General features: G+C 39.7%; 1 protein-coding gene across 5 annotated transcripts in view; it reads left to right on the top strand.

The window, feature by feature from the left end:
• LOC129650488 (zinc finger protein 782-like) overlaps nucleotides 1-19,959 on the top strand; it is an 89,233-nt gene that overhangs the window by 10,361 nt on the left and 58,913 nt on the right. For all 5 annotated transcript variants that reach the window (XM_055579035.1, XM_055579036.1, XM_055579034.1 and 2 more), the window contains one exon: nucleotides 16,435-16,561. In XM_055579035.1, the coding sequence (XP_055435010.1) occupies nucleotides 16,435-16,561 (127 nt within the window). The remainder of the gene's footprint in view (nucleotides 1-16,434; nucleotides 16,562-19,959) is intronic.

Below are 19,959 nucleotides of genomic sequence, written 5' to 3'. Positions count from 1 at the left end.
AATAGCAAGGAGAGATAAGGACGTCTTCTTAAATGACAATGCAAAGAAATAGAGGAAAACAATAAAATGGGGAAGACTAGAGTTCTCTAAAGAAAATTGGAGCTATCAAGGGAACATTTCATGCAAAAATGGGCATAATAAAGGACAGATATGCTTAGGACCTAACAGAAGTAGAAGAAATTAAGAAGGAAGAATATTCAGAACCATACAATAAAGGTCTTTTTCAGTTATGATTTTCTCAGGATATGTGCCCAGTAGTGGGATCGCTAGATATGTGGTAATTTTATTCCTAGTTTTTTTAGGGAATCTCCATACTGTTCTCCATCATGGCTGTAGCAGTTTGCATTCCCACCAGCAGTGCAAGAGGGTTACTTTTTCTCCACACCCTCTTCTGCATTTATTGTTTGGGGATTTTTCGATGATGGCCATTCTGACTGGTGTGAAGTGATAACTCATTTTAGTTTTGATTTTCATTTCTCTAGTAATGAGCTGTCTTATCATCTTATCATGGTGTTGTTGGCCATCTGTATGTCTTCTTTGGAGAAATGTCTGTTTAGGTCTTCTGCCCACCCCGGTGTTCAATGCAGCACTATTTACAATAGCTAGGACACTGAAGCAGCCTAAATGTCCATTGACAAATAAATGCATAAAGAAGTTGTGATACATATATACAATGGGATACTACTCAGCCATAAAAAGGAATACATTTAAGTCAGTTCTTGTGAGGTGGATGGACCTGGAGCTTGTTATACAGAGTGAAATAAGTGAGAAAGTAAAAAATATACCTTAACACATATATATGAAATCTAGAAAACTGCTACTGATGAACCTATTTGCAAGGCAGGAATTGAAGTGTAGACTTAGAGAACAGATTTTGGACACAGTGAGGGAAGGGGAGAAAGGGACAAATGGAGAGAATAGCATTGAAACATACATCACCATATGTAAAATAGAAAGCTAATGGGAAGTTGCTGTATAACATTGGGAGCTCAATGCAGTAGTCTATGATAACCTAGAGAGGTTGGATGGGGTGGGGGTGTGGAGGGGAGGTTCAAGAGGACAAGGACATATGTATACATACAGCTGCTTTCATGTTGTTGTATGGCAGAAGCCAACACAATGTTGTAAAGCAGTTATTCTCCAAGCTAGGCTTCAGCAATATGTGAACCGAGAAAATACAGATGTACAGGCTGGATTTAGCATCACATCTTGCTTAAGCCTAGCTTGAAGGATTTTGAACATGACCTTGTTACCACGTGAAATGAGTGCAGCTGTATGTTAGTTTGAACGTTCTTTGGCACTGCTCTTCTTTGGGATTGGAGTGACAACACCTTTTCCAGTCCTGTGGCCACTGCTGAGATTTCCAAATTTGCTGATATACTAGGTGCAGTATTTTAACAGCATCGTTTTTTAGGATTTGAAATAGTTCAGCTGGAATTCTGTCACCTCCACTAGCTTTGTTTGTAGTAATGCTTCCAAAGGCCCACTTGACTTCATAGTCCAGGATGTCCTGCTCTAGGTTAATGACCACACCATTGTGGTTATCCAAGCCATTAAGAACTCCAGGCTGGATGAATCCCAAGCTGCAATCAACATTGCCAGAAATATCAACAACCTCAGATATGCAGACGATACCACTCTAATGGTTGAATGTGAAGAGGAACTAAAGAAGCTCATAATAAGGGTGAAAGTGAAGGGTGAAAAAGCTGGCTTGAAACTCAACATTCAAAAAACTAAGATCATAGCCTCCAGTCCCATCACTTCATGGCAAATGGAAGGGGAAACAGTGGAAGCAGTGACAGATTTTCTTTTCTTGGGCTCCAAAAATCACTGCAGATGGTGACTGCAGCCATGAAATTAAAAGACGCTTGCTCCTTGGAAGGAAACCTATGACAAACCTAGACGGCGTATTAAAAAGCAGAGACATCAGTTTGCCAGAAAAAGTCTGTATACTCAAAGCTATGGTTTTTCCAGGAGTCATGTACGAATGTGAGAGTTGGGCTGTATAGAAGGCTGAGCACTGAAGAATTGATTTAGGCTTGTGGTGCTGGAGAAGACTCTTGAGAGTCCCTTGGAGTGCAAGGAGATCAAATTAGTCAGTCCTAAAGGAAATCAGCTCTGAATATTCATTGGAAGAACTGTTGCTGAAGCTCCAATAATTTGGCCACCTGATGTGAAGAGCCAACTCGTTGGAAAAATCTTCTCCAGCACCACAGTTTGAAAGCATCAGTTCTTTGGTGCTCAGTGCTAGGAACGACTGAAGGAAAGAGGAGAAGGAGGCATCAGAGGATGAGATGGTTGGAGATGAGACAGCATCCCCGACTCAGTGGACATGAATTTGAGCAAACTCTGGAAGATAGTGGAGGACAGAGGAGTCTGACATTCTACAGTCCATGAGGTCGCAAAGAGTTGGTCACAACTTAGCAACTGAACAACTCAACAGCAACTTGGTTTACAGTGTAGTGTTGATTTCTGCTGTACAACAACATGAATCAGCCATAATTATATATATATATCCTCTGCCTCTTGAGCCTCCCTCCTCACTCCCATCTCACATCTCTGGTTTGTCACAGAGTGCCAGGCTGGGCTCCCTGTGTTAAATAGAAGCTTCACACTAGCTATATATTTTACACATGATAGTGTACAGATGGCAATACTACTTCCTCATTTCGACCTTCTCTCTCCTTCCTCCACTGTGTCCATGAGTCTGTTCTTTACTTCTGTGTAGTAAAACTGTACTATTTTTCTAGAAACCATATAGATGCATTATTTGTTTTTATGTTTCAGATGTATTTCATTCTGTATAACAGGCTCTAGGTTCATTCACCTCACTGCTGCTGCTGCTGCTAAGTTGCTTCAGTCGTGTCCGACTCTGTGCGACCCCATAGATGGCAGCCCACCAGGCTCCCCCGTCCCTGGGATTCTCCAGGCAAGAACACTGGAGTGGGTTGCCATTTCCTTCTCCAATGCATGAAAGTGAAGAGTGAAAGTGAAGTCGCTCAGTTGTGTCCGACTCTTAGCGACCCCATGGACTATAGCCTACCAGGCTCCTCCATCCATGGGATTTTCCAGACAAGAGTGCTGGAGTGGGGTGCCATTGCCTTCTCCACATTCACCTCACTACAACTGTGTAAAATTTGTTCCTCTTTAGGCTGACTAATATTCCATTGTGTATATATCACATCATCTTTCTTGATTCATCTGGTGATGGATATCTAGGTTGCTTCCATGTACTGTTGGTGGTGTTGTTCAGTCACTAAGTTGTGTCTGGCTGTTTGTGAGTCCATGAACTGCAGCATGCCAGCCTCCCCTATGCTTTACTATCTCCTGGAGTTTTGCTCAAACTCATGTCCATTGAGTCAGTGATGTCATCCAACAATCTCATCCTCTTTTGCCCCCTTCTCCTCCTTTCTTCGGTCTTTCCCAGCATCACAGTCTTTTCCAATGTGTTGGTTCTTTGCATCAGGTGGCCAAATTATTGGAGCTTCAGCTTCAGCATCAGTCCTTCCAATAAATATTCAGGGTTGATTTCCTCTAGGGTTGACTGGTTTGATCTCCTTACTCTCCAAGGGACTCTGAAGAGTCTTCTCCAGCACCACAGTTTGAAAGCATCAGTTCTTTGGTGCTCAGTGCTCTTTATGGTTCAACTCTCACTTCCGAATATGACTACTGGAAAAAACCATAGCTTTGGCTATATGGACATTTGTTGGAAAATTGATGTCTCTGCTTTTTAATACACTAAGTTTGTCATAGCTTTTATTTCAAGGAGCAAGCATCTTTTAATTTCATGGCTGCAATCAACTGTCTGCACTGATTTTGGAGTCCAAGAAAATAAAGTCCATCACTATTTCCATTTTTTCCCCCATCTATTTGCCATAAAGTGATGGGGCCAGATGCCATGATCTTAGTTTTTTTTAATGTTAAGTTTAAGCCAGCTTTTTCACTGTCCTCTTTCACTTTCATCAAGAGGCTCTTTAGTACCTCTTCGCTTTCTGCCATTAGGGTGGTATCACCTGCATATCTGATGTTGTTGATATTTCTCCCCGCCATCTTGATTCCAGCTTGTGAGTCATCCAGCCTGGCATTTTACATGATGTATTCTGCATAAAAGTTAAACAAGCAGGGTGACAGTATACAGCCTTGACATACTCCTTTCCCAATTTGAATCAGTCCATTGTTCCATACCCAGTTCTACCTGTTGCTTCTTGACCTGCATACAGGTTTCTCAGGAAACAGATAGGTTGGTCTGGTATTCCCATCTCTAAGAAATTTCCACAGTTTGTTGTGATCCACACAGTCAAAGGCTTTAGCATAGTCAATGAAGCAGAAGTAGATGTTTTCCTGAAATTCTCTTGCTTTTTCTCTGATCTAGTGGATGTTGACAGTTTGGTTTCTGGTTCCTCTGCCTTTTCTAAATCCAGCTTGTACATCTGGGAGTTCTCAGTTCACATATTTTTGAAGCCTAGCTTAAAAGATGTTGAGCATGACCTTGGTAGCATGTGAGATGAGGGCAATTGTACAGTAGTTTGAATATTCTTTGGCATTGCTCTTCTTTGGGATTGGAATGAAAACTGACCTTTTCCAGTCCTGTGGCCACTGCTGACTTTTCCAAATTTGATGGCATATTGAGTGTAGCACTTTAACTGCATCATCTTTTAGGATTTTAAATATCTCAGCTGGAATAATATCATCGCCACTAGTTTTTTTTTGTAGTAATGCTTCCTAAGGTCCACTTGACTTCAACTCCAGGATGTTTGGCTCTAGGTTTGTGAGGACACCTTCATGGTTATCTGGATCATTAAGATCTTTTTTGTATAGTTCTTTGTTCTTGATATCTCTTCTTAATCTCTTCTGCTTCTCTTAGATACTTGTTTCTGTCCCTTATTGTGCCCATCTTTGCATGAAATGTTCCCTCAGTATCTCTAATTTTCTTGAAGAAGTTGCTAGTCTTTTCCATTTTATTGTTTCCCTCTATTTCTTTGCATTGTTCACTTAAGAAGGCTTTCTTATCTCTCCTTGCTATTCTTTGAAACTTTGCATTCACTTGGGTATATCTTTCCCTTTCTCCTTTACTTTTTGCTTCTCTTCTTTTCTCAGCTATTTGTAAGGCCTCCTCAGACAACCATTTTGCCCTCTTGCATTTATTTTCTTTGGAATGGTTTTGTTCACCACTTCCTATACAATGTTATGAACCTCCATCCATAGTTTGTCAGGCAGTTTGTCCATCAGATCTAATCCCTTGAATCTATTTGTCATTTCCACTGTATAATCAAGGGATTTCATTTAGTTCATACCTGAATGGCCTAGTGTTTTTCCCTACTCCCTTTAAGTCTGAATTTTACAATAACGAGCTCATGATCTGAGCCATAGTCAGCTCCTGGTCTTGTTTTTCTTGACTGTGTAGAGCTCCGTCTTTGGCTGCAAGGAATATAATTAATCTGATTTAGGTATTGACCATCCATTGATGTCCATATGTAGAGCCATCTCTTGTGTTGCTAGAAGAGGGTGTTTGCTATGATCAGTGAGTTATCTTGGCAAAACTCTTGTTAGTCTTTGCTGTGCTTCATTCTGTACTCCAAGGCCAAACTTACCTGTTACTCCAGGTGTTTCTTGACTTCCTACTTTTGCATTCCAATCCCCTGTGATGAAAAAGATATCTCTTTTTGGTGTTGGTTCTAAAATGTCTTATAGATCTTCATAGAACTGTTTGGCTTCAACTTCTTTGGCATTATTTTTGGGGGCATAGGCTTGTATTACTGTGATGTTGAATGGTTTGCCTTGGAATTGAACCTAGATCATTCTGTCATCTTTGGCATTGCACCCAAGTACTGCATTTCAGACTCTTTTGTTGACTATGAGTGCTATTCCATTCCTTCTAAGGGATTATGTCCACAATAGTAGATTTAATTGTCATCTAAATTAAGTTCACCCATTCCCTTCCTAGGGAGAAGGCAGTAGCAACCCACTCCAGTACTCTTGCCTGGAAAATCCCATGGATGGAGGAGCCTGGTAGGCTGCAGTCCATGGGGTCACTAAGAGTCGGACACGACTGAGCGACTTCACTTTCACTTTTCACTTTCATGCATTGGAGAAGGAAATGGCAACCCACTCCAGTGTTCTTGCCTGGAGAATCCTAGGGATGGGGGAGCCTGTTGGGCTGCCATCTCTGGGGTCGCACAGAGTTGGACATGACTGAAGAGACTTAGCAGCAGCATTCCCTTCCTAAAATGTTGATGTTCACTCTTGCCGTCTCCTGTTTGACCACATCCACTTTACCTTGATTCATGGACCTAACATTCAGGTTCCTCTGCAATATTGTGCTTAACAGCATTGGACTTTACTTTCACCACCAGATACATCCACAACTGAGCACTTTTTCCACTTTGGCTCAGCCTCTTCATTCTTTCTGGAGCTGTTTCTTCACTCTTCTCTAGTAGTATATTGGACATCTACCAACCTGGGGGCTTATCTTCCAGTTTCATGTCTTTTTGCCATTTCATAGTGTTCATGGTGTTCTCAAAGCAAGAAAAATGAAGCAGTTTGACATTCCCTTCTCCAGTGGACCTCATTGTCTCAGAACTCTCCACCATGACCCATCTGACTTGGGTGGCCCTGAATGGCACGGCTCATAGTTTCATTGAGTTACATTGAGTTACAAGGCTGTAATTGATGTTATCATTTGGTTGGCTTTCTGTGATTGTGGTTTTCATTCTGGAGGTCATGGTATTGCAGTTCTTGCCGCTTCTGTCTACCCTCTGATGGATGAGGATAAGAGGGCTGTGCAAGCTTCTGATGGAAGGGAATAGCTGTGAGGGTAACTGGGTCTTGCTCTGGTGGGCAGGATCCTGCCCAGTAAATCTTTAATCCAATTTTCTGTTCATGAGTGGGGTTGAGCTCCCTCCCTGTAGTTTGGCCTGAGATGGACCCATCCTGGAGTCTGCATTTTCTATGGTAGTGCTAATGTTGACCTCCTCCAAGAGGACTTATGCCAACACACCATATCTAGCAGGACTGCTGCTGCCAGTGCCCTTGACCCTGTGGCAGGCTACTGTCAACCTACACCTCTGCAGGAGACTCCCACACACTCACAGGCAAGTCTGGCTCAGTCTCTTGTTGGGTCACTGCTCCTTTCCCCTGAGTCCTGTTGCCCCAAGGTTTTCTCTGTGCCTTCCAAGAGTCTCTGTTTCCCTCAATTCAGTTCAGTTCAGTCGCTCAGTCGTGTCCGACTCTTTGCGACCCCATGAACCACAGCACGCCAGGCTTCCCTGTCTATCACCAACTCCCGGAGTTCACCCAAACCCATGTCCATCAAGTCGGTGATGCCATCCAGCCATCTCATCCTCTGTCATCCTCTTCTCCTCCTGCCCTCAATCTTTCCCAGCATCAGGGTCTTTTCAAATGAGTCAGCTCTTTGCATCAGGTGGCCAAAGTATTGGAGTTTCAGCTTCAACATCAGTCCTTCCAATGAACACCCAGGACTGATCTCATTTAGGATGGACTGGTTGGATCTCCTTGCAGTCCAAGGGACTCTCTCAAGAGTCTTCGCCAACACCACAGTTCAAAAGCATCAATTCTTTGGCGCTCAGCTTTCTTTATAGTCCAACTCTCACATCCATACATGACCACTGGAAAAACCATAGCCTTGACTAGACAGACCTTTGTTGGCAAAGTAATGTCTCTGCTTTTTAATATGCTGTCTAGGTTGGTCATAACTTTCCTTCCAAAGAGTAAGCGTCTTTTAATTTCATGGCTGCAATCGCCATTTGCAGTGATTTTGGAGCCCAGAAAAATAAAGTCTGACACTGTTTCCACTGTTTTCCTGTCTATCTGCCATAAGGTAATGGGACCAGATGCCATGATTTTAGTTTTCTGAATGTTGACTTTTAAGCCAACTTTTTCACTCTCCTCTTTCACTTTCATCAAGAAACTCTAGTTGTTTTTCACTTTCTGCCATAAGTGGTGTCATCTGCATATCTGCTGCTGCTGCTGCTGATGCTAAGTTGCTTTAGTCGTGTCCGACTCTGTGCGGCCCCATAGACGGCAGCCCACCAGGCTCCCCTGTCCCTGGGTTTCTCCAGGCAAGAACACTGGAGTGGGTTGCCATTTTCTTCTCCATCTGCATATCTGAGATTATTGATATTTCTCCCGGCAGTCTTGATTCCAGCTTGTGGTTCTTCCAGCCCAGCGTTTCTCATGATGTACTCTGCATATAAGTTAAATAAGCTGGATGACAATATACAGCCTTGATGTACTCCTTTTCCTATTTGGAACTAGTCTGTTGTTCCATGTCCAGTTCTAACTGTTGCTTCCTGACCTGCATACAGGTTTCTCAAGAGGCAGGTCAGGTGGTCTGGTATTCCCATCTCTTTCAGAATTTTCCACAGTTTATTGTGATCCACACAGTCCAAGGCTTTGGCATAGTTAATAAAGCAGAAATAGATGTTTTTCTGGAACTCTCTTGCTTTTTCGATGATCCAGTGGATGTTGGCAATTTGATCTCTGGTTCCTCTGCCTTATCTAAAACCAGCTTGTTTCCCTAGTCCTCTGGAAATTGTTCTGTAGTCAAATTGCGCTGACCTTCAAACCTGGGGATTCCTGGTCCCTTTATCAGATCTCCAGATTAGGAAGTCTCATGAGGGGCCTAGAACCTTCGAATCACATTGAGAACTTCTTTGTTATAGTTGTTCTCCAGTTTGAGCATCATCCACCTGGCGGCTCTATGGTAGGGCTCCAGGCTCTATGCTAGGGCTAATGTCAACACATTGCACCTCCCAAGACTGCTGCTGCCAGTGCTCCTGTCCCCACAGCAGGCCACTGCTGACCCACACCTCCTCAGGAGACCCTGAAACACTCACAGGCAGGTCTGGCTCAGTCTCTTGTGGAGGTCACTGCTCCTTTCCCTGGGTCCTGGTGTGCACAAGATTTTATTTATGCCCTCCAAGAGCCTCTGGCAGGTATGTGGTTTGATTTTAACATGATTGTGCCCCTCCTACCATCTCGTTGTGACCTCTTCTTTGTCCTTGGACGTGGGTTATCTTTTTTTTGGTGGATTCCAACATCCTTCTGTCAGTGGTTGTTCAGCTGCTAGTTGGGATTTTGATGTTCTCACTGGAGGAGAAGGGTGCACATCCTTCTACTCGGCCATGTCCTGGCTATTGTAAATAATGTTGTATGAACATTGGGGTGTATGTCTTTTTGAATTGTCATATTTTCATGCTATATGCTTAGTAATGGGGTTGCTAGGTCATATGGTAAATTTATTCCTAGTTGGTTAAGGAATCTTCATGATGTTCTCTGCAGTGGCTGTACCAATTTACATTCTCATCAGTAGTACAGGAAGGTTCCCTTTCTCCACATCCTCTCCACCATTTATTGTTGGTAGATTTTTTGATGATGACAATTCTAAATGGTGTGAGGTGATACCTCATTGTAGTTTTGATTTGCATTTCTTTAGTAATGAGTGACATTAACCATTTTTTCACGTGTTTGTTGTCCATCTATGTCTTCTTTGGAGAAATGTCTGTTTAGGTCTTGTCATTTTTTTAATTCTGTTTTGTTTTCCTTATATTGAGCTGTTTATGTTTTTTGTAGAGTAATTGTTTGTCAGTTACTTTGTAATTATTGTCTCCCATTCTGAGGGTTGTCTTTTCATCTTTACAGTTTCCTTTGCTGTGCAAAAACTTTTAAGTTTAATAAAGTTCCATTTATTTATTTTTGTTTTTATTTCCATTGCTCTAGGAGGGAGTCAAAGAGAATCTTGCTGTGATTTATGTTAAGGAGTGTACTATCTGTGTTTTCCACTAAGAGCTATATATATTTTCTGGCCTTACCTTTAAGTCTTTAATTCAACTTGAGTTTGTTGTTAGGAAGTATTCTAATTTCATTCTCTTTCATGTAGCTGTCCACTTTCTCCAGCTCAGAGGCTCTTTTTTCTCCATTGTATATTCCTGCCTCCTTTTTCAAAAATAAGGTACTCATGAGTACATGAGTTTATTTCTGGGGTTTCTATCCTATTCTGCTTAGGTGTATTTTTGTTTTTGTGACAGAACCATATTGTCTTGATGAGTATAGCTTTGTAATATAGTCTGAAGTCAGTAAGACTGATTCCTCTATCTGCATTTTTCTTTCTCACAATTGCTTTGCCTATTTGAGGTCTTTTGGGTTCCCAAACAATATGTAAAATTTTTTGTTCTAGTTCTGGAAAAATTCCATTGGTAATTGGATAGGGATTGCATTGAATATGTGGATGACTTTGGGTAGTATTCTCAAATTTTCACAATATTGATTCTCCTAATCTAAGAACATGGTATATCTGTCCATCTGTTTGATCTCTTTTATCAATATCTTATAGTTTTTTGCATACATGTCTTTTATCTCTTTAGGTAGGTTTATTCCTAGATATTTTATTCTTTTTGTTTCAGGGATGAATGGGATTGTTTACTTTCTGATTTCCCCTTTTGATTTTTTTTTTGATTTTTTTATTGTTAGTATAGGATACAGGGGATTTCTATGTATCATTTGGTATCCTGCAACATTACTGAATTCATTGATTAGCTCTAGCAATTTTCTGGTGGCATCTTTAGGGTATTCTGTTTAGTATCCTGTCATCTGCAGATAGTGAAAGTTTTGCTTCTTGTTTTTCAGTCTGGCTTCCTTTTATTTCTTTTTCCTTTCTGACTGCCATGGCTAGGACTTCCAAATCTATATTGAATAATAGTGATGAGAGAGTCAGTTCCTAGGCAGGTTGATAAGAAGTCTGGGTCCCTGAGGAGGAGAAAGAGGTCTTGGGTTCTCAAAGCAGAGATAGGGGTCTGGAATTCTCAAGGAGGAGGAAAGGACATCTTTTTTTCCCCTCTACATTCCTTAGTCTGATGATTACACAACAACTCAGTTTAAACTCTGTACTAAGGGCTGATGTTGAAGCTGAAACGCCAATACTTTGGCCACCTGATGCAAAGAGCTGATTCATTTGAAAAGACCCTGATGCTGGGAAAGATTGAGGGCAGGAGGAGAAGGGGACGACAGAGGATGAGATGGTTGGATGGCATCACCGACTCAGTGGACATGAGTTTGAGTAAACTCCGGGAGTTAGTGATGGACAGGGAGGCCTGGCGTACTGTGTTCATGGGGTCGCAGAGTTGAACACAACTGAGTGACTGAACTGAATTGAAGGATTATATAAATGGCAACCCACTGCAGTATTCTTGCCTGGAGAATCCCATGGACGGAGGAGCCTGGGCGGCTACAGTCCACGGGGTCGCAAAGAGTCGGACACGACTGAGCGACTTCACTCATAACAACAATGTGTCCTGCATGAGGACAGTTTCTCCTTCCTGAAAACCTTCTGGCTAATCCTGTTATCTTAAAATGTAAATTATGGGAGTGAGTCTAGTAAGAGCTTTACAACCTTGAGACATTCTTTTGATTTATTGTAATAACTAATTAAAAAAGTATATAACTCGCTTGCTAACACTAGCAAGGGGGGCATTCTCTATCCCCCTTCTGATGTCTGTGTCAGAGGCTTTCTCTGTCCCTTTTCTTACTTTAGTAAAACTGCTACACAAAAGCTCTTTTGAGTGGTCAAGCCTGGTCCTTGATCCCAAAGCTAAATCTTCTTCGGAGATCACAAATCTGACATCATTCACCATAAGGTATCAGTGGCAAGAATGGGCGCCCATATCACGTTCCTGATCTTAGAGGAAATGCTTTTAGTTTTTCCCCATTGAGAATGTTGTTTGGTGTGGGTTTGTTGTATATGGCCTTTATTATGTTCAGGTAGGTTCTTTCTATGCCAGTTTTCTGGAGAATGTTTATCATAAATGGGTGTTGAATTTTGTCAAAAGCTTTCTCTGCATTTATTGAGATGATCATATGGTTTTTATTTCTCAATTTGTTAATATGGTGTATCACATTTATTGACTTATGTATATTCAAGAATCCTTGCAGCCCTGGGATAAACCCCACCTGATCATGGTGTATGATCCTTTTAATGTGTTGTTGGATTCTGTTTGCTGTAATTTTTTTGAGGATTTTTGCATCTATATTCATCAGTGATATTGGCCTGTGATTTTCTTTTTTTGTGGTATCTTTGTCTCATTTTGGTATCAGGGTGATAGTGGCCTCATAGAATGAGTTTGGGAATATTCCTCCTTCTGCAATTTTTTGGAAAAATTTGAGTAAGATCTGTTCAGTTCAGTTCAGTCGCTCAGTCGTGTCCGACTCTTTGCGACCCCATGAATCGCAGCACGCCAGGCCTCCCTGTCCATCACCACCCCCAGAGTTCACCCAGACTCACGTCCATCGAGTCAGTGATGCCATCCAGCCATCCCATCCTCTGTCTTCCCCTTCTCCTCCTGCCCCCAATCCCTCCCAGCATCAGAGTCTTTTCCAGTCAGTCAATTCTTCGCATGAGGTGGCCAAAGTACTGGAGTTTCAGCTTTAGCATCATTCCTTCCAAAGAAATCCCAGGGCTGATCTCCTTCAGAATGGACTGGTTGGATCTCCTTGCAGTCCAAGGGACTCTCAAGAGTCTTCTCCAACACCACAGTTCAAAAGCATCAATTCTTTGGCGCTCAGCCTTCTTCACAGTCCAACTCTCACATCCATACATGACCACAGGAAAAACCATAGCCTTGACTAGATGGACCTTTGTTGGCAAAGTAATGTCTCTGCTTTTTAATATGCTATCTAGGTTGGTCATAACTTTCCTTCCAAGGAGTAAGCATCTTTTAATTTCATGGCTGCAATCACCATCTGCAGTGAATTTGGAGCCCCCAAAATAAAGTCTGACACTGTTTCCCCATCTATTACTCATGAAGTGATGGGACCGGATGCCATGATCTTCGTTTTCTGAATGTTGAGCTTTAAGCCAACTTTTTCACTCTCCTCTTTCACTTTCATCAAGAGGCTTTTGAGTTCCTCTTCACTTTCTGCCATAAGGGTGGTGTCCTCTGCATATCTGAGGTTATTGATATTTCTCCCGGCAATCTTGATTCCAACTTGTGTTTCTTCCAGTCCAGCGTTTCTCATGATGTACTCTGCATAGAAGTTAAATAAGCAGGGTGACAATATATAGCCTTGACATACTCCTTTTCCTATTTGGACCCAGTCTGTTGTTCCATGTCCAGTTCTAACCGTTGCTTCCTGACCTGCATATAGGTTTCTCAAGAGGTAGGTCAGGTGGTCTGGTATTCCCATCTCTTTCAGAATTTTCCACAGTTTATTGTGATCCACACAGTCCAAGGCTTTGGCATAGTTAATAAAGCAGAAATAGATGTATTTCTGGAACTCTCTTGCTTTTTCCATGATCCAGTGAATGTTGGCAATTTGATCTCTGGTTCCTCTGCTTTTTCTAAAACCAGCTTGAACATCAGGAAGTTCACGGTTCATGTATTGCTGAAGCCTGGCTTGCAGAATTTTGAGCATTACTTTGCTAGCATGTGAGATGAGTGCAATTGAGTAGGATAGGTGTTAACTATTCTCTAAATGTTTGATAGAATTTGCCTGTGAAGCCATGTGGCACTGGGCTTTTGTTAGTTGGAAGATTTTTGATCATGGTTTTGACTTCAGTGCTTGTGATTGGTCTGTTCATATTTTCTGTTTCTTCCTGGTTCAATCTTGGAAGGTTATACTTTTGTAACAATGTGTCCATTTCTTCCAGGTTGTCCATTTTTTTGGCATGTAGTTGCTCCTGATAGTAGTCTTTTATGATCCTTTGTATTTCTGCATTGTCTGTTGTAGCTTCTTTTTCATTTCTAATTGTATTGATTTGAGTCTTCTCCCTGTTTCTTTGATGAGTCTGGCTAATTGTCAACTTGGTTTATTGTCTCAAAGAACCAGCTTTTAGTTTTATTGAACTTTGCTCTTATTTCATTATTTTTTCATTTATTTCAAAATAAATCAAATATCTGATTTCTATGCTTTCTTTCCTTCTACTAACTTCGTCAGGTTTTTTGTTCTTTTTCTAGTTGCTTTATATTCTAAGGTTAGGTTGTTTTTTTGATGTTTCTTGTTTCTTGAGGTTAGCTTGTATTTCTGTAAACTTCCCTCTTAACACTTCTTTTATTGCATCCCATAAGTTTTGAGTTGTCTTTTTTGGAGGTAGTAACATACTGTTTTGATGACTATAGCTTTGTAGTATAATCTCTAGTCAGGTAGCCTGATCCCCTCTCCCCATCGTCCCAGTTCTATTTTCTTTTTCAAAATTACTTTGTCTATTTAGGGTCTTTTGAAAACATTTTATCTTTATATTGTTGAATTTAGCATTTTTTTCTTTTATGTTTTGTTGATTTTTAGTCATTGTTGGCCATTTCCCACTATAACGATATAAAAGAATTGTTCTGTGTAGTCTTTTAGAATATGGTTTTATTTTTTACATTCAAATCTTGAATATATTTTAATTTTTCCTGCTCTGTGGTGTGATACATAGACCTCTGTTTTCCAGATGGCCATCTATTTATCCAAATGACATTTGTATGCAGCCTTTCCTCACTCATTAAATGATGTTATCTGTATTTAAATAGGAAAGTGATTCTGTTTATCATTCTTCCTACTATCCACTTTCTCTAGTTTAAGCTTAGTCATCTTTCTGGGCTCTCACCAGTGCACTGCTCCTTTTGCCCACTTCTATGTTTGCATTAGACTGTGGACAATAGAATTCTAATTTTTTTAAATCTAGTATTACCTTACCCTCTATCTTCCAGAATTTTTTCAAAATTCAGGCCTTGTGCTGAGGTTTTTTCTGCATTCCTGTTTTGTCATATTTTTATTACTTTAAACGTTTTGTATTTTATCTGAATGTGTTTTTGGACACAGGAGATATAAGTATGTGTGTTTAGTCTATTCCCTTAAACTAGAGAAACAATTTTTGGTTGTAATTCTCCCTGGTGGCTCAGACAGCAAAGCGTCTGCCTGCAGTGTGAAAGACCTGGGTTTGATCCCTGGGTCGAGAAGATCCCCTGGAGAAGGAAATGGCAACCCACTCCAGTAGTCTTGCCTGGAAAATTCCATGGACAGAGGAGCCTTGTAGGCTACAGTCCCTGGGGTTGCAAAGAGTCAGACATGACTGAGCAACTTCACTTCACTTCACTCTTAATATTTTTGTTTTCTCTTTTTACCACTGAGAATTTATTTCTCAGCCTTCCTGGCTTATCTTTACACCTTACTTTTAAATTTTGCTATTCCCTTGAATTTATTCATTGGTTGTTTTCTTTCCTAAAATTTCTATATCCTTTCTGAGCCAGCCCTTTTTCTCTAATGACTTCAATTACCATCTTAAGGACTAATGTCTTCTAAATCCTTTTTTTCATTTTAGACCTTCCTTCTCCATTCCAGGATCATGCAGCCAATCATGAAATAATTTCATTTGTAAATTATGCAGGTGTTTTGAGTACAATTGAACAACATCTACTCTCTGTGACCCAACTTGTGATTCTTATTTATTTTTCCAGTCTCTGTGTATGGCACCAGCATCTATCTTGGTTGTGGAGCATTTCTTTGTATAGCTATACAAAAAAAAATAGCGACCAGATTTTTTTCCTCTAAGAATTAATTCCCTTTCTTTATCTCTGTTGCTTTGCCTTAGGATAGATCATCCCTAAAATTGGGTAGTTTGTTTTGTTGCTGAAGATATTGTCCACTATTCATATAAAGTGATAGTTCTAATGAGGAGAGATTTTTCTTCCTAGGAGACATTTGCAAGTATTTGAAGATATTTTTGATTGATGCTATTGATATCTGATTAGTAGAAGTAGGGATGCTGGTAAACATCCTGGAACACACAGGACAGTCTTCCACAGAAATAGCTTTATCTGGTCTAGAGTGTCAGTAGTGCCAAATTGAAGAAACCCTGTTCTAGTGTAAAGGCAGAGTTGCTCATCTTTTATAGCATTTTGTTTTAAACTCTAAACAGTTAAACATATGTTAGGAGAAAACCATGGTTTGAAAGTATACACTCACCCCAGTGTTCATTGCAGTGCTGTTTACAGTAGCCACAGCCTGGAAGCAGCCTAAATGTTCATCAAAGAATCTGTATAGATATGGTGCATATATACAATGGAATGTTACTCAGCCATTAAAAAATGAAATAATGCCATTTCCAGCATCATGAATGGAAAGGTGGGGAGGGAGGGATAAATTGGGAGTTTGGAATTGACATACACGCACTGCTATGTTGTGCTACTGTATAGCACAGGGAACTCTGCTCAGTATTCTGTCATAACCTAAATGAGAAAGGAATTTGAAAAAGAATATATATGTATATATAAATCTCTTTGCTGTACACTTGAAACTTATAGAATATTGTAAATCACCTATAGACCAATATAAAATAATCATTAAAACATAAACAGAAAACATAGTAAGAGTTAGTTTTCAAAAATATTTTCTACGTCCTGATTCTGAACCCTCAGATTGAGTAGAAATATATTGTTACAGGCATCAGTGTCATTCAAGGATGTGACTGTGGAATTCACCCAGGAAGAGTGGCATCAGATGGACTCTGCTCAGAGGACCTTGTACAGAGATGTAATGCTGGAGAACTACAGCCACCTCGTCTCAGTGGGTGAGCAGACCTTACCATGCAACTTCCTCGAGAATGCAGATTCAGTTCTTTCTTTTTTTAAATATTAATCACTTTTATTGAAGAATATTAAATGAAAAATAAAATTCAGCACTTCATTGTACAAATCAATAAGTTTAAAAAGTTATGCAGTAGCTTACCATCATCAGAGTCATGGTTTGGAATATTTTCATAATCCCCCCAAAATTCCTTGTACCCCTTTGCAGTGAGTCCCTTCCTCTCATACCTCTTCTCAGATGCCAGCCAATCACTGATCTATTTTCTATTTCAATACTTTTTCCTTGTTTTGAATCTTACATAAATGAATTTATATATAGTATCTTTTGTCTGACTTCCACATTTAGCATGATGCTTTTGAGACTCCTGTGTGTGTATCACCAGTTTATTCGTTTTAACCTGAGTAGAATTCTTTTGTGTGCATATACTACAGTTTGTTAGTCTTTCAGCTCATGGATACATGGGTGTTTTTCCAGTTTGGAGCTGTTATGAATAAAGCTTCTATGAACATTCACATATAAGTCTTTGTGTCAATATGTTTTTATTTCTTATGTAAATACCTAGGAGTGGGCTTACCTAGTCTTCTGGTAAGTTTATATGTAACTTATTCAGAAAGTTCCAGATGTTTCCCCATTGGGTCTACTGAATTTCATGCCTATAAGCAATGCCTAAGAGTTCTCATTGCTGTTACCAGCAGTTGGTTTGGTAAGTCTTACTATTTTTAACCATTGTAGTTGATGTCTAGTTGCATCTTATTGGATTTTAATTTGCATTTCTCCGGTAATTAACAATATTGAACTTCTTTTCATGTGCTTTTTAACCATTCATAATCTTTAATGAAGTGTTTCATCAAATCTTTTGCCCATTTTTTTCGTTTTGTTTTTTGGTTTGGGTCTTACAGTTGAGTTGAAGGAGTTCAGACCTTACCAGATACATGTTTTGAAAATGTTTCTTCTCCAGGTCTGGCTTGCCTTTTTAGAAGAAAATGTTTACAGATGGTTTTGGTTTGCTATATACTTAAAAAAATTTTTATATGACATGATTAAGATTCAGGGATTTAGATCAATGGTATTCTTCATGTTTCCCCTAATGGTTATATCTTACATAACTATAGTATAGTCTTAACACAAGGAAATAGGCATTGGTACAATGAATGTGAATAGCTTTGTATCATTTTTTTACTTTATAATTTTGTTTTGAGGCATGGTTGATTTATAATATGATGTTAGTTTCAGGTGTACAGCAGAGTGATGCAGTTATATATTCTTTTCCAGATTCTTTTCCCTGATAGGTTATTACAAAATACTGAGTGTAGTTCTCTGTGCTACAGAGCACATCCTTGTTGTCATCTATTATATATTGGGTTGGCCAAAAGGTTCATTTGTTTTTTTCCCATAAGATGGCTCTAGTAGTGCTTTAGTTGTCTTTCATGTCATTCGAAACCAGTTTGTTAGATTTTATTGTGACAGCTGTCATATCAGCATACATTTAAAAAAAACTTATCAAATGGTGAATTTTTGTGTAGCCATTTTAATATTGAACACGGAAGAAAAAAGCAACAGTTTTGACATGTTATGCCTTATTATTTCAACAAAGGTAAAAATGCAACTAAAACACAAAAATAGACGTGCAATGTATGGAGAAGGTATTGTGACTGATCAAACATGACAAAGTGGTTTGTGCAGTTTTGTGCTGGAGATTTCTTGCTGGACTATGCTCCATGGTCAGGTGGTTGAAGTTGATAATGATCAAATAGAGGCATTAATTGAGAAGAATCAGTGTTATATCATGCAGGAGATAGCTGACATACTCAAAATATCCAAATCAAGATTTGAAAGTCATTTGCACCAGCTTGGTTATGTTAATCACTTTGATGTTTAGGTTCCACCTAGGCTAAGTGAAAAAACCTTCTTAACCATATTTCACATGTGTTTCTCTACTGAAACATAATAAAAATGTTCCATTTTTAAAACAAATTGTGATGGGTGTTGAAAAGTGGATACTGTACAATAATGTGAAATGGAAGAGATTGTGGGGGCAAGTGAAATGAACCACCACCAATCACACCAAAGGCGTCTTCTTCCATGGAAGATGGTGTTGTGTGTATGGTGGGATTGTAAAGGAATCCTCTGCGATGAGCTCCTTCTGGGGAATCAAACAATTAATTCCAACAAGAATTGCTCCCAGTTTGACCAACTGAGAGCAGCACTTGATGAAGAGTGTCCAGAATTAGTCAACAGAAAATGCATAGTCTCCATCAGGATAATGCAAGACCACATGTTTCTTTGATGACTAGGCATAAACTGTTATGCTTTGGCTGGAAGTTCTGATTCACCCACCATATTCACCAGCCATTATACCTTCAGATTTCCTTTTATTTTGGTCTTTACAAAATTCTCTTAATGGAAGAAATTTCAGCTCCCTGGAAGACTGTAAAAGGAACCTGGAACAATTCTTTGCTCAAAAAGATAAAAAAGTTTTGGGGAAATGGAATTATGAAGTTACCTGAAAAATGGCAGAAGGTAAAGGAACAAAACAGTGAATTCATGGCACAATAAAGTTCTCGGTGAAAATGGAAAATGTGGCTTTTTTTTTTTTCAATCAAAGGAACTTCTTGGCCACCTCAATACATAGCAGTGTGTATAGGTTAATCCCAAACTCCTAATGTATCCCTTTCTTCTCCTTTACCCTCTGATAACCATAAGTTTATTTTATGTGTCTGAGTCTGTTTATATTTTGAATTAAATTCATTTGTATCTTTTTTTTTATTCTGCACAAAAGCATATTTCATGATATTTTTCTTTTTCTATCTGGCTTACTTCACTTAGCATGATAATTTATAGGTCAACCATGTATCTTCAGAAGACATGATTTTATTCTTTTTGTGGCTGAATAATATTTCATTCTGTGTATGAGATTATATCTATATCTGTCTTACCACAATTTCTTTATCCATTCATCTGTGTATGGACATTGGGTTGCTTCCATGTCCTAGCTATCATAAATAGAGCTGTGGTAACATTGGAGTATATATATCTTCAAACCATGGTGTTCACCAAATATATACCTAGGATTTGGAGAAGGAAGTGGCAGCCCACTCCAGTATTCTTGCCTAGAGAATCCTGTGGACAGAGGAGCCTGGGAAGGCTACAGTCCATGGCGTTACAACTTAGCGACTGAGCACACGCCTAGGATGTGCTTCCATGGATCATATGATAGCCCTATCATTTTCAGTTTTTTAAGGAACCTCCATACTGTACTCCATAGTGGCTATACCAGTTTACATTCCCACCAGCAGTGTGGGAGGACTTTTTTCTCCACAGCTTCTCTAGCATTTGGTACTGATAGATGTTTTGATGATGGCCATTCTGACTGGTGTGAGG

Source organism: Bubalus kerabau, chromosome 4 (genome assembly GCF_029407905.1).
Source record: "Bubalus kerabau isolate K-KA32 ecotype Philippines breed swamp buffalo chromosome 4, PCC_UOA_SB_1v2, whole genome shotgun sequence".
Classification (NCBI taxonomy): Eukaryota; Metazoa; Chordata; class Mammalia; order Artiodactyla; family Bovidae; genus Bubalus; species Bubalus kerabau.
Note: the sequence above shows the minus strand (reverse complement) of the source record. Positions and strands in the feature narration are given on the sequence as shown.